This window comes from Olea europaea, chromosome 13 (genome assembly GCF_002742605.1).
Source record: "Olea europaea var. sylvestris chromosome 13, O_europaea_v1, whole genome shotgun sequence".
Taxonomy (NCBI): domain Eukaryota; kingdom Viridiplantae; phylum Streptophyta; class Magnoliopsida; order Lamiales; family Oleaceae; genus Olea; species Olea europaea.
This window is the reverse complement of record NC_036249.1, coordinates 23,609,091-23,624,499: the sequence shown is the minus strand read 5'-3', so window position 1 is coordinate 23,624,499 and position 15,409 is coordinate 23,609,091. Positions and strand designations below refer to the sequence as shown.

The window sequence follows — 15,409 nt, the reverse complement described above, 5'->3', positions numbered from 1 at the left end:
TGGGCTGCAACAAGGGTAAACTAGTGCCAGAGTAGAGAAGTGCAATGAATGAGATAAAAGATATGAACGAAACAGAGTTTAAGTGGTTCACTGAGAAACCAGCATCACCGTAGAGTAGATCACATTTCCAAGATTATTTAAAGTGCGACATCCTACTTAATAACTTGTGTGAGACATTCAACTCTTTCATATTAATTGCAAGAGAAAAGTCTATGGAAAGGATGAATGCTAAAATGGAAGCTGCATGAAGATGTGATCATGCTTTTGGTCCTGAAGTTATGAGAATTAAAGAGAAAACAAAGGCAGATGTAAGGTTTTTAAAGGCTAACTATGCTGGAAGTGAAAATTTGATGTGAGAAATAGGGATGGAAAAGAGATGGAGTTTGGACTTGATGAAACATAAATGTGCATGTAGAAAATAGCAACTTACTGGAATACCTTGTGTGCATGTAATGTCTGGTATGCCATTGAGAAATATTGGCATATATGAGTATGTAGATGAATGCTACATCAAAGAAGCTTATCTGAGGTCCTATAGCCCAATCATCCAACCAATGTTAGGTCCTTGAGTTGTGGTTAAAGCTGGGAAAACATTCTTTGAATCCACCTATGAAGAAGAAACAAGCAGGGAGACTACAGGCACCAAAATGACAAGGACTAGAATGATGATGACATGTAAAACATGTGGTGGGACATGCCATAACAAGAGAACATATTCTAAAGCAGATACACAATAGGATACACAACCAACTCAATCACAGGGCAAGGGAAAGAGAGTCCTTTGTCAAATTGAGACATAAGCTTCAACTCCTCAAAAGGTTTAGAACCTAATCTGTAACTCATTTAAAAGGTTTGGGACTTTTCGTGCATTCAAATACAAATATTTGGAACCTATGTCGCGACATAATAAAAGGTTTGTGTATGACTAATTGAAAACGTTTGAGACCAACAATGCACTATCTATGATATGTTTTCGAACATATTTTTCCCTTCGTTTTGAAGCATTTGCTCACAGGGAGAGGGGGAAACTATGAGAAATGATAATTAGGGCAACACTGTTGAATGATGACAAATCTTAATACATAAGGTGTTTAGTTCAACTTCCATCTCTTTTGACAGGTAGAAATCTAGGGATTATCTTCCTCGATTTGTCACACATTGGAGGGTCGAGCTAGTCAAAAAAGTTACATCCATCGATATCCTGACGTCGTGGACAAGTGAGAAATCTTCTTCCTGAATTTAAGTTCGTCCATGAGGTCTTCATCTGCATAGGGTCACCGCATCTACAGACATTACTCTCCATATTCATGCTAAAATAATCTAAGATATATGGAAGAGAGAGAATAATATATAAGACCTGGAAAATAAGGGAAATGAACAATGATTAGTGCAGTGAATAAGGGGAAAAGAGAATTGGAATTGGTCAAAATTTGCCCTAATTTTCCATTAACACTTAATTTAAACATTTTTGTTAGTTTGTATTTGTTGAAAAGATTATGTTGAGTTTATTGGACTATTTATATTTTTAGTATTACTAATTACAAATAATGATAGTTTTAAAATTTGGAAGCCAATCTATTTAAGGGGTTTTATGCAATTGCATAACTTAAAAAAAAATAGTCGACTCTGTTTAATTTTAATCTCAATCAGATTGTACTAAACCTACATGAGGATCAATACAATTCTCCCACCTATTTTTCTTCAATTATTGAAGGTAACCATTGATCGTGCAAAAATACAACTCGATGATGTGTAATAATAAGAATCTTTGAACGTTGAATGCAAGAAAAAGTTCAGTCTGTCCTTTCGTCCTTTGAAGAAACAATTTAAAACAAGAAATGCATTTTATTTAATCATCTTAATATAATATTTGTAAGAAGATGTTTGGCCAAGCTTTAAAAAAACTTACTTATGATTAAATAAGAGTTAGAAATGTATTATTTTTGTTGATCTAAGTTGTAAAACAAATTGCTTTAACTCTTTTTACTTGAGAAAAAAATAATGTATTCAAACAAAAATTAACTTAAAAAAATAAGTTATAAATTTAGTCAAACATCAAGATGAGGTTAGATGGCTAAATATTGTTTAATTGTTGAATGATCGGTCACATTGAAAACGACCATTTTCTTTTATTGAAAACTATTCAATCTCTTATCCATATATCTTAATAAAGTTGATTGCTTCTAATCTGATAATTAATTTCATGAATTCTACGATTTTAGTCAAAAGTTGCGGGAAATAATGGACCACTAATTGTTTTGTTGTTTTTAGGAATCACTAATTGACGTATTAGTAAGTTAATCTTCATCATGACCAGGATTAGCCTATACCATGGAAGGATGGCGTTTTAGGTGGAAAATTGAAAGAAACGCTGTATTTTGTTGAGAGTGGGGAGTTGCAGAGTCGACTGTTTACCATAAAAATAGGTCTCCACAAAGTCTTAAGATCATGCATGAGGGTTGACGTCTATCCAAGGCCGAAAGATCAAGGAAGGTGGTGACTGATGATCGAAGAATTGGCTAACTTGTCGGATAAGTTCCGAATCGCACGAAAGGCTTAACGATTTGGATAGTGTCTTGAAGAAAGGTTCGATGAAATAGATTTGCCCGCGAATATGCAGATTACCTGTGTTGTTTCACTTTCTGTTAATATTTTATCTATTTTGCCTTTCAATAGTGACTCGAATGTCAATTTGTAAACTCTTGAGTGGCAGCGCCCACCTATATGTTTTGATAGGTAAAAGGATATAACGAGTTTTCTCATTTTCTTAAGCTCGGGGGACCAACCTGCTTCTCAGTCAACAGGTCGTGACAAAAAAAAAAAAAAAATCAATTTTCCAGTCTTGGTAGCAATATAGGAAATATTTATCAAGCAAATTTTTAGTAGCACTATGTGTGTTGTGGATATTTATTTTGTAACGATTCAAATTTGTGTTCGAGTCAATAACTCATGCATACTGATAATTTTGAGAGAATTTGATTCTCACACAACTTGTTCAATTGTTACCAAAATTCAACTTAAATCTCTCGAAACGTAGATGTCACGGATCTAGAGAATGCAATAAAAAGTTGTGAAGGGTAAAATGTGTGCGAACTCTCCCAAAACAAACAGTAAATATGTTACGTAGTTAACGGCTTGAATACGTGCTCGATTCTTTACATATTTTCTTCTCACTTTGATAGAAAACTTCATTTTCATCTTGCTATACACATCAAAATCCATCAACCAGGAAAAAAAAAAAAGAGTCGAGCCTGGAAATTAGGAGAATTGTGTGCAAGTGTTAAACTAAATGCAATTTAACTTTTTGCATATTCAACACATAACTATTATACAAAGCATTTTTATAAACTAAAAATGTTTGATTTCACTCACATAGCAAAAACAGCATGCAGAACAACTATAACTTACGATGGGGAGGCTTCCCAAATTTGCCACAGCAACAGGAGACCTTAGGAGATGGCGGTTCAACTGCTAGTGTAACTGTCCTGGATCGATATACATATTCCCTTGGGCTCTGTTCGACCGCAGGTTTTGGATCGTGTTTCTTCTTCACCTCCAAATTTAACTTGTCATCCCATACCAACCCTGAAGAACCTTGTCTTCTAAAGGATATTTCTGACCTTGGCAAACCACTCATCTCTCTCAAAAAATAGATTATATGATCAATAGCTGATCCTGAATGGAAATTTTGGACAGTTTTCCCTTCTCTCTCTCTCCACATATATATATGGATATGGAAACACGACAGATGACAAATAAGAATACTGGAGCGGTGGATATGGAAACACAACAGACAGGGGCAGACCCAGACCTTTTGTACCGTGGGGTCATAAATTAAATGTAATTTTTTTAGACAACATAATAATAAAAATAAGTCAATATACTACTACAATTGTAGTCTACGCGTCTTGATACTTTAAAAACGTCGTATAATTATACCATTATTAATATTGTCAAATAGAATTTGCTACTTGTATAGTTTTGTGTATCACTTTGTTGACAAGTGCTGAGCCAACGGTGAGTAAATTAAGTTAAATGTATGAAGTAAATTAATTGAAATAAAATTCAAATTGGAAAAAATGAAATTCAAATTTGATTCGATAGTAATTTAAATTACATTTAATATATAATGATCCTAATTTTTTTACGTCATACTCCATGTAAAATTTACTAATAAAACGATATAAATTATATTGAGAAATTTGTTGTACAAAGATAATAAACATTAATGAAATAATTAAAATTTTTTAAAGGAAAGAAGAATTAGACATCTTTTTTAGAGATGTATGTTTGACGCACGTTTAACCATTTTCGATATCCATTTAGACCATTCGATATGAATATGATGTAGTTCTTGAAACAATATTCTAAGTGATGTAAGCGGTTTGTGAATCAGGCTAGAGTATAATTGTTGATGAATTTTTAAAGTTACATATAATCGAAATTTTCGAAATACTAGATTGGAATGACTTATTTTGACGAGTCGTAGTTTTGTTGTTGCTGGCCGTTTCACGCACCATCAATAAGTGAAAAGTTAGGCTCTGAACACCTCGAAATTGTATTAATAATGCAATATTTTGACTTCGTTTGACATTTCGTAACCCGCGCGTCGAAATAAGCCGTGAAGTAAACGACTACAAATTTTAAAAAAAAAAAAAAAAAAAAAAAAAAAAAAAAAAAAAAAAGGAACTATGGGATCATTTGACCCCACATAACACCATGTGGGTCTGCCCATGACGACAGATGACAAATAAGAATAATGGAGCGGTTGAGGTTATGACAAGGCATCTGTTTGTATCTAATCTATTGCGTTATTGTGCAGTCATCCCTAACCTATCAACTTAGTACACAAATCATCCTTTTTGACACTTTCAGTCTAATTTTACTATTAATTATGCACCTGCATAATCTTTTTAGTGCAAATGGTCCCTAATTTTATCAATTTCATGCTCTAACCTTTGAATCTTGGAGTTAACCTTTCACTTAATAGGTGCAATTGGTATTTGATCAAAAGGTCAAACTTTTGATATATAAAGACTAAAATCACCATTATTGTAGTTAAATAAATAAACAAACGTAAAATAAAAATCACATTAAATCTCAACAGTAAAAGATATTCAGGTTCATCAATATTCACTCGTAGGTGCTAAATCCAACAACATATTAATTTAATCAAGAAATATTAGAAGAACCTCTTTTAAATGATTTTAATTTGTTGCTAGAATTTATTATAATTTCCATTCTATAAAAGTTCTCACTCATGGTTGCATTTGAAATGCTCTCATTAAGAATTAGTTGGTAGGATCAAATATCAATTGGCTTTACTTTTTGTCTTATAATTTTTAATTATTTTATTTTATTTATTTAACTACAAGATGGGACATTTTAATCTTTACATAAAAAGTTTGACCTTTTTAACTGTCAATTGAATGAAGACCATCAAAAGAACCCATTACGCCTATTAAGTGAAATGTTGAGAACGTTTACGCCAAGATTAGAAGATTATGTACAATTTGCACAAAAGCTTCATAGGTTAGAGGCCATTTGCACCAAATTAAACTGTGTGTCCAAAACAATGATTTGAACCCTAACGTTAGTGATATTTTTCACAATAACCTACCAATTTCCCCTTTGTCTATGTCAAATAACTAATTTGTCCCTCGAGTCATATATAACTAGTGAAGTTGGTCAAGAATTGCCATTGAACAGCTGGAAAAAGCTGGGCTTTCTTACAGAAAGTCAGAAAAAGAACCATCTTTTCTATATACTTTCCTCGGTTCAGTTGCTAACGCGGGCTGTATACAATCGATCAAATTAAATAGATATCCCTTCCCTTCAAGTAAAAGTAGGGAAACCAGATTGTAAACTTTTGTCATAATAGATTCATACAGTGAGTATCAAAATATGATGTTTCCTGCAGAAATTATTACTCCGTGTACTAGTATTATTACTCAGAAACAATGGAGCATGAGTGCCTGTGCAACACATTGATTCATTGAGTTAAAATTTGTATACCATGTTTTCTGTATATCCGAGCTCCTTGAGTAAGCCAGTCAACTGCAAGGGAGAGAAGAGAAAGTGTAATATCATTAAAGACTACTGAAAGGGAAAGAGGAGAGAAAATTTAGAGAATAATATTTTATTTTATTTTATTTTTTAAGATTTATAAAATAAACCTCTCCTTGTGAATAATCTTCAGCCTTGTCACCGGATATATGTTTCATCATTCCAGGAGGACCACAAACCTGGAAAATGAACAGGAATTCCGCAAAAGATGTAGTAATAGAATTGATCCGGCTTCAAGGTTAATGGAAAATCAAACACCATGAAACAATGTAAATGTCTTGGACTGGCTAGTAATATAGGAAAGAGACGGAACATTTTTAATGATTCAGTTAGATAAATTCGAATTACCAACATATGATTTAAGACTCCCAAATCCCAACTTGTGTTTTTTCCTTTCTACCTGTGTAGTTTAAGTCAATTATTTAGCCACAAACCTCACCAGTAGAAACCAAGACTGCTGGAAAGATTCGAGTTTCCATGTTTTTAATTTTTTGAAACGACAATGTGCTCATGTAATCAACATTTAGGGTCTGTTTGATTGCGAAGATGGAGTTTGGGTGGAAAGAAAATGAATTCCAGGGAATTGACTTACCTAGAAATTATTTTCTTGGAAATTGTAAATTATTGTATTTGCTTGGTATAATTTTCTACGTGGAAAATGTTGAAGTAAAAGTGTTTTTTGGTATTCGTTTGGTTTTGTTTTACATGAAAATTGTCAATTTAAGGGATATCCACTTTTACCATTGTTCCTAGAATTTGTTTCCATTGCCAACCAAAAAAAAAAAAAGGGAAAAAAAAAAGATCAAAAAATCATCTATATTTTAGTGTTCGTTTGGCTTTGTTTTATATGAAAATTGTCAATTTCAGGGATATCCTCTTTTACAATTGTTCCCATTGCCAACAATTAAAAAATAAATAAATAATAAATAATAAAAAACCACATACCCCCTAGGAAAATAAAATGTGAAAATCACGCTTTAAGTGTTGTACCTAAAAATTCATGGAAAATCAATTCCCTGGAAATTTTTGTCAATCAAATAGGCCAAAAGTGAAAGTTGGAATTCGAATTCCAAGTTCCATGGAAAATTTCGTGCAATCAAACGGGGCCTTGTATAATCTAGAAAAGATAAATAACACACAGCAATGATTCAAATAGAATGTCTCAGAACCCAGAAAGCTTCACTAATTATAAGAATATAATCAATGATAACAATAAGTAGAGGTGGAACCAATCGGGGATAAATTTAAGGAAATGATGATTTTGGTGGTAGTAGTATGCATGCCTAAAAATGTTCTCATACAGGAGCAGTGCAATCTAGTAGAATAAGTGAAAAGAGAAAGAAAGCATACCAAAATTAAAATGGTTTCAAGTCATGATGTGGTTATAGAAGATTTGATTACTCGACATTTTCATAGATGAAGTGACTGGTTGAACACAGTAGCAAACCAATCACACAAGTAACCCCAAATCTATAGGGATTAGGGTTTCGTTTTTGGTTTTTATTTTTATAGCATCATATTACCATTGCAGTTTTTTTGTCACAATTATATATTTAGCCCCCGTTTGGCCCCATTAAATTAATTTTTATTTTTCATTCTCGCATTTTCAATCACACAATCTACCGTAAAATAATATTACATGTAAACCGATAACATTTTCTACTTTTTCAAGCATCCATTCTCCAAAAAAATACTATTCCACACATTAAAATTTGAAATAATGGAGGGCCATACGGGGGCTAAAACAATCATTTTGCAGTTTACCTAGATGGCAGATCTAATTTGATTCCGATATGTTGATAACTCTTTTCGAGAAGATGAGAATCGTATACACAGCAGAGAGAACTTACAAGAATAAGTGTATCGTCACCAGGGCCAGGCAATCCTTTCTTAACCATGTCATTTGATATGTAACCCGTGCCTCCTTGCCAATCTTTTGTTGGATTATCAACAGTGTAGAATACCTCTCACACACAAAGGATATTTCAATACAAAAGATAAAGAAAAAAAATTCAAAACATACAGTAATGCTTATGTTATTATTCTGGAAGCACCTTCAAGTTCGGGTGCTTAGCGGCAAGTACATCTAGCCTCTTTTTGAGAAGTATGTCATCAGGAGATACATTAGCATAGAGCAATGTAACCTACAGGGTATTAATCACCAATAAAATGTTAGGAAAGCATGCTTATAATATTGAAACACAGCCCACATTGTGACGTTAAATACTCTCAAGTTTTCAATGTGAAAAAAGAAGATTAAATTATTAGTCTTACCTGGGTATTATCATCAGGGTTTTTAAGGATAGCATTTATTATCTGAAGCATCGGAGTGATGCCAGTGCCTCCTGCAATCTGTATATAAAATTTTAATTGTAAATTCGAAAAACTTACGAAAACTGCATAGTTCATTATACCAATCTGAAAGCATTATGATTGTATTCACCAATTACCACAATATCTATGGAGATACTTGCAGATTTGTTTATTCTTTTTTTTCCCCCAAAAAGAAAATCAGGACAAAGGATGTACCATCTACGATAAATTACATAATAGAATGTGACATATCATTTATATAAACATAGATAGAGTAAAACCTCTCTGTAGTTGATACTCTACATAAAATAACCTCCACATTTCATAAAAAATTTTGGTCCCAACTTGGGCCAGTCATAAATAAGAACAAAGTCCATATGGTAATAAGTTATAATTTTTCTAGGTTCTATCTTAAGGAACTTGCCACCACATGGTAATAATTATTAGTATATCGCAAAAAATTTAAGCTAGGTTATATTAAAGGTTTAAGATGTAATAACATATTTATCTAAAGTTGTTTGAGACAAAATACATGCTATGTTACATTAAAGGTTTAAGATGACTTGGTCTATTTCCGACACTATATCAATGTAGTTCATACTTTACCCCATACCACTTGCACTAAGGATAACTAAGTCAAAACAATAATTTTTGTAACTACACTTCTATTAAGTTATATAACACCCTCATAGTAATAAAATTAATATGGTCCCAACATCATGAACCCCCACCTTCAACTAAAACGCAATCATAACTACTACTTTTGATTTTAAATTCAGACATTAATTGTAATTGATTCCTAAATTCTCACAAACTTCTGTGATAGGCAGCATCCCATGTGTTTTGCACATACACATACGATGAGTTTTTTGCAAAGGCTATCAACTTCTGAAACAGCTTGTTCCAGTATTTACATTTTCAGAGCAAGTTTCTGAAATTACATGGTAATGATCCAAATTTGATTTGTTTCTTTCTTTTATTATTTGTATCTTGATTCCCAAGTATACCATGTTCTGCAGTAAATTTTAAAAATCGTGATCTTACCATGCCAATATGTTTCTTCATATTGGGCCAGTATCTGAGCTTTTCAATAGGCCTGCAAGACAACAAGAAGAGGAACCACGCATTCGTATGATTATAACTAAAATGGTTCTTGCCTGATAGTCAATCTTATACAACTTACCCTTTCACTTCTACGACATCTCCTGGTTTTAAGCTGGCAAAATGCTGACTCATTTTACCTTCTGGATACACCTGTGAAGTTTTCATGCATATAATTAAACAAAGATTACCAAAGATAAAAGCAAAATAGACAGCGAACCCATACCTTAATTAATAAATCAAAGTATCCCTTAGCATCTGGATCCGATATAGGTGTATAACTGAAAAGAACAAACCCCTAAATATTATTGATTGGCATATTAATAAATCATCACTCAAAACCTAGCATTCGATAGAACTTTAATTCAACGGGTATACATGGTTTAATTTTCAATTTCGGAATTGTCTGCGTACAGATTAAAATTTTCAGTTCATGATTTTAAAATTTTACAACCATTTTTCCAAATTTACTTGTCTTGGTTTATGGCATTCTCCATATCTCCGGATGTGATCAAGTATTTAAAAAGGGGTTGAAATTTGTGGTCATTCCAGAAAGGAAATGAAGACAGTTGAATGTGAGAATAATTAACAATGACAAACAGAAATATCAAGACCGATTATAAAGAATAGTATAGCATAAACAATTTTTTTCCCTTGCCACTTTTTTCCCTTCCCACTTGTACATCCAAAAATTGTATCAAGAACAAGTGAAGACAGACTATTAACGTCAGGGGGAGCATTTGCAAGGAGAAATTTATTATCATGAAATTGAACACACGTTAGCACACATAAATCGAGTGCTAGTTACAAATACATATGTAAAAGAAAAAAAAAGTATAGCATGGGAAAGTATGATTATGCAAACTTACGGACGAATAACATATTTGGGTTTTCCTTCAGGATTTCGTCCTGCTGGTGCCCTTCAAGAAAAACGAGTATTTAGGAGTCAGTTATAGCAGACAGCCAAATAGTTTCTGTCGCCAATAAAATGCTTTAGCAAAGTAAGTTTACGGAAAAAAAAATTTTAAAACTATGCAGGATTCTTTGACAATACTCTAGAGCTCAAATCCTCCTGAGTTGCACCTATTTACAGTATTATAAATTAGCTTTTTCCTGAATTTTTTCAATTAAATTCAGGCATTTTTGCAATTTCACTGTATATTCATATGATATCTGGAAGATACTTATTTTGCATAGGCTCAAGTTTGTTATTCTTTACAATATATGGAAGATACTTCCTTTACATAGGCGTTTTATTTCTTGGGCTTTAAAGTCATTAGTGTTAGTTTGGTATTTGAAAATAATTTAACTAGTTTCCAAAGAATGCTTCTAAGTTTTGGAGTCGATATAAAGCAATTGCAATTATTATTTGATTAGAGAGTCCAGTACAAGAACAGCACATTATGTGGTATGATTTTTTCGAAAACCCTGGTGTTGAAATCACTCGTCTCTCTGCTTGTTATTCTTTTTCTTCTAATTTTTCTGCACCAATATTCAGACCTGTTTCCTCCTTGTTTTACCAGGATATTTTGGCCCTATGTTTTCCCTACATCAATTTGGCTCCATTTGCAGGAACCGATCATGCCTACAAGTGCTGGGTCAACCTTATGTTCTCTGTTGTCCTTTCAACTCCATCATTGCCAAAATAGAGTACTCCCAAAGAAGGATTTTAAGAAAATAATTAGAGTTTCATGAATTAGTTACCATAATGGATAGATGTCTTCATAAATTGGTAATTTTTTGCTAGACAACTGAATTATTGTGCATGAAAACACTCTCGTGACCGGATAGAATGAGAACATTAAAATTCTTCTTCTAATTTAGACTTGATGCTTTCTATTACTGGAACTTCACAAGCACAGATTTATTTTCTTCAATCACATCTTTCTCTTAGACTGAAACAAATAAAATACATAGAAAAAGAATGGAAGCACACCATCCATGTAATGGATAAATGCCTCTTTTTTCTCCTGAAGTTGTCCATCTTAGAAGTCAATTACCTAAGCAAAACTTTATTCCAGGTGAAAGGCCCTCACTTGAAATTAGTAGGAAGTCAAACTTGCAGGTCAACAGAAAGCAAAGAAAGGTCTAATAGAGCCTTAAGGCCATTGACTAATTGATTCGTACATCTGATGGGTTTGATATGTTGATGAAGACCTTAGTCACTAGCTTTGCTGGCTTTTACGGGTTCAAAGAATGCAACACCATTGTTGAGATTTATTCAGTTGTCATACTTAAAAAAACTCATAACCTTGTCGAGGCTTGTAGAACATAATCACACTTAAAATTCTTTAGTGTAGCCGAATGTACCTCGTAATAATGCAGGATGCAATATCAAGACCTAACTTCGCGGTGGGATCAAATGAAAACCTGGAATATTAGAGTAAAAGAATTATTATATATACTTACATTATGATAGAGCAAAGATAACTGATAAATCTCTTTTGTATCAACATCTGTAAAAATATTGCAATTTATTAAGTATTAAAGCAGATCCCATACCAAGATTTTACAAATTTTAGTTAATAAATTCAACAGAGTATGGTAAGAATCCCAGATACAGCGTGTTTTAATAGATCACACTAAGTTCTAGGTATGACGCAACTGAAAGGATGCATAATAAACACAATTGACAAGAGAAACCAGAAGAAATTTTTTCCTTGCAGACACTGGAATGGTCCAAGAGAAAAAAGAGGGTAAATGAAAATCCATTAATTACGTTCACAGTTTAGCCAATCAAGAAGGAGATGTGCTACGTTAATAACGAATAATAAATGCATATAGACCTTAAAGTTTGAAGCATCCCCTTTCTACAAGTTACAAATTAAGGAATCTTCTTTGCCCAAAAAGCCACTACATCCCCTACTAATTACCATGTCTCAGAATGTTTCTGCTATGAACGAGATTGCTTAAAATTATACATTTAATGTCATGACCCCTCAAATTATTCACATTCCAAACCAGAAATTACACCTGCCTCCTCTCTAGAAAGTTTACTCTCATCCAGCATAAACACAGCTCCAGACTTCCTTGTTCACATAGTTAAGATACAACTCATGTAACTTATGGCATATTCCTAGCACAATGACATGTGCCGCCTTGAACTGTCTACTATCATGCATTTTAAAGAACCATAAGGTATTTGATAAATAGAAGGCATAATAAGCTAACCTGAATAACTGAGAATTGTGGCTGACCTGTGCCTTGTCTTGCAATTTGAATTCAATCCATTTATCAGGATTTAGTGCTGAAAATAAAGAACAATAGCATCGTCATATTGATGAGGACATCCAATTTTAATTAATTTTAGCAATTTTAATTATTTTAGTTGGAATTTAGGTTATTTTAATTTTATGGACTTGTGTATTGGGCTTAGCCCTAGGTCTGCATTATTTTCAGTATTTAAACCTATCTTACATTGTTATTTGAGTTGATGAATTTGATTAATTAAGGATTTGGCTTGCAGCCGTCTTTTCCCTCCTCCGTATTCTCCTCTCTTCTCCGGCTCCTCCCTCCCCCCCTTCTTCTTTCTCTGTTATTGATACTACATCAAATTGGTATCAGAGCAAACCCTGGACAGCAATTCACGCACCATCAATACAAAACCCGTTGCTGCAGACGCTACAAAACTTGCTACAACCAACCAGTTTTGTTTCAGCTTCAACTACATACAAACTTACAGAATCCAGTTTCACGCCTCCACCGCTTCTGCATATGTCCCCGTCCACTGCACTTCACAAAAATCAACGGCAACTGTAAATCCCCAGCAACGACCATTGAACTCCTCACACCATATTCCCTACCACAACCGCCGCTGAAATTCTCCAAACCAACTTTACAGACAGCAACCAAAAACGTTTAATTCCAGAAAAATTCATTAACCTTGCGACGCGACACCCACACCCGCAGTCAACCAACACATCGCCTTCATCCAAAACCAGGACACGGAATCATCTCCCCACTGAAAGCTGCCCGCGAACTGCCCGGTCTTACAGAAATGGCACCCCAGTCTCGCCGCCGCCAACAGTCGCCAGCAAACTGCCGGCTGTACCAGTAATCGCCGGCCAAGCCCAACGCCGTTGAGATGTTCCTCGTCGGCCAGTCCAGTTGCCGACTTCTGCAGCCTTCAGTCGCCGACGTGTTGTAATGAATTTTGGGCGTAATTGGTTATTAGTTAATAGGGTTGGTTAGTAGTATCAAGTGGGTTTGGGTCTTAATTTCAATCGGGCTTGTTTATGTTTATCACTTGGGTTTGGGCCTAATTGGTTTATTAGTTATCAATTAGGTTGGGCTTAATTTCAATTGGGATTGGGCTTGATTGATATTTTGATTGTAATTTAGGTCCAAATTTGTGAAATGGGTTCATTTATTATTTTGTTATTCTGATTTTGTATTATTATTTAAAAAAAAAAAAAAAAGAAAAAAAAAAAAAAAATTTTTTTTTTTTTTTTCTTTTTTTTTTTTTTTTTTTTTATTTTTTTTTAAAAAAAAAAAAAAAAAAAAAGAAAAAAAAAAAAATTATCGTGAATTTTAATTTTTCTGACATCATTTACAGGTTCATTTTAGTTGACTGTTCAGTACCGCACCTCGACGAGCACGGAATTTTCTATCTTGGCATCTCAGGGCTTAGTAGTTCAGAGCGTGGAGCCATTCGACGCTGGGACGACTCAAACCAACAGTACTCAGGGAGCTCCTGATCCTATTTATTTTTAGTTGACGCTATTTCTTTATTTTAGAATTGCATCAATTAATTCGTTGTGTGCTGGCCATTTGATAATATTGCCTTAAACCTATTTGATTATATTTCACGAACTAAATTCCATTACTCAATCGTTCACCCCACGTGACTAGACCTAGTATTTGGACATTTGCTTTTCTATTCTATTAGCATTAGTAGTATTAGCTTGCGATCGAGCCATAAGTAACCCCAACCTTTAAATTGACAAATTAAATAAATAAATAAATAAATAATAATAATAATAAGTTCAATAACTAATTCTTCGATTGACACTAGTTGATTGTTGATTATTGATCTCGGTAGTGCACTTTCCGTAGTCGTGTTATCGTGTATGCATTTGCGTAGTGGTCGCGTTACTGCATCTAGCTCTAGTAACCTTACCATGGACCCCGCCCAAATTGAGGCCCTCACCAGACAGCTTGCACAATTACAAAATCAACTGACAGCTGTCCAAACTGAGGTAGCCGCTACTCGTGAAGAGAATAGAGCCCTAACCGCTAGGTTGAATACTCTTGACCCAATCCCATATTCGACCGAGGCTGAGAACTCTGAGGCTTCCATTAATAGGCCTCATCGTCGTCCACAAGGTGGTCGACACCACGCCCGACATGGTCGTAGGGAAGGGAATCAGGCTCGGGAACGAGAGCGGGGATATTACCGTCATGGTACACAATCTCCCCTCTCTTTGGTATCAGAGCGGCGTTATGGTTCGCATTAGGCCAGAGCGGCGTCTTGGATCGCTTCTTTGCATGGTATGGGGTCCCGGAAGACCGGAGGGTACAATTTGCCAGTTTGAAGTTAACTGGCACTGCTCAGCTCTTTTGGGAGAGTGTTGAGGACCTCCTTGAAAGGCGTCATGCTCCCCCTGTTGGGAGCTGGGATGAAATGAAGCGTCGTCTTCAAGAAAAATATTTACCCCATTCTTATAGGGGTAACTTGCTGGATCAATGGAACGCACTTACACAAGGCAATCGACCTGTGACCGAATATGTTGCTCAGTTTGATGAGCTTCGAATGAAGTGTCAGGTTGTTGAGGATGAAGTTATGACTTTGAGTAGGTTTAGGCAAGGCTTAAGAGACGAACTTAGGCGCGAGCTTGTCCTTAGGGGTGTCACCACTCTCGACCACGCCTACTCTTTCGTTCGGGATTATGAATTAGTGACTAGGACACCGTATAGAAATCGTAGTGAC

At 34.4% G+C, this 15,409-nt stretch overlaps 2 protein-coding genes across 2 annotated transcripts in view; both read right to left on the bottom strand.

Annotated features, from left to right (window-relative positions):
* Positions 1–1,169: 1,169 nt before the first annotated feature.
* LOC111407945 (uncharacterized protein At1g15400-like) lies at positions 1,170–3,771 on the bottom strand. The gene is made up of 2 exons (XM_023037672.1): positions 3,409–3,771; positions 1,170–1,264 (listed from the first exon to the last, which is right to left on the bottom strand). The coding sequence occupies exons 1-2, from the start codon at positions 3,719–3,721 to the stop codon at positions 1,185–1,187; spliced, it is 393 nt and encodes a 130-aa protein (XP_022893440.1). The 5' UTR covers positions 3,722–3,771; the 3' UTR covers positions 1,170–1,184.
* A 1,971-nt stretch (positions 3,772–5,742) lies between these two features.
* LOC111407944 (NADH-cytochrome b5 reductase-like protein) overlaps positions 5,743–15,409 on the bottom strand; it is a 14,397-nt gene continuing 4,730 nt past the window's right edge. The window contains exons 3-13 of the mRNA XM_023037671.1: positions 12,652–12,727; positions 11,791–11,850; positions 10,350–10,400; positions 9,707–9,761; positions 9,563–9,633; positions 9,424–9,475; positions 8,341–8,418; positions 8,121–8,210; positions 7,917–8,030; positions 6,177–6,245; positions 5,743–6,057 (exon numbers count right to left, since the gene is read on the bottom strand). Of these exons, the coding sequence (XP_022893439.1) occupies positions 6,001–6,057; positions 6,177–6,245; positions 7,917–8,030; positions 8,121–8,210; positions 8,341–8,418; positions 9,424–9,475; positions 9,563–9,633; positions 9,707–9,761; positions 10,350–10,400; positions 11,791–11,850; positions 12,652–12,727 (773 nt within the window). The 3' untranslated portion in view covers positions 5,743–6,000. The remainder of the gene's footprint in view (positions 6,058–6,176; positions 6,246–7,916; positions 8,031–8,120; positions 8,211–8,340; positions 8,419–9,423; positions 9,476–9,562; positions 9,634–9,706; positions 9,762–10,349; positions 10,401–11,790; positions 11,851–12,651; positions 12,728–15,409) is intronic.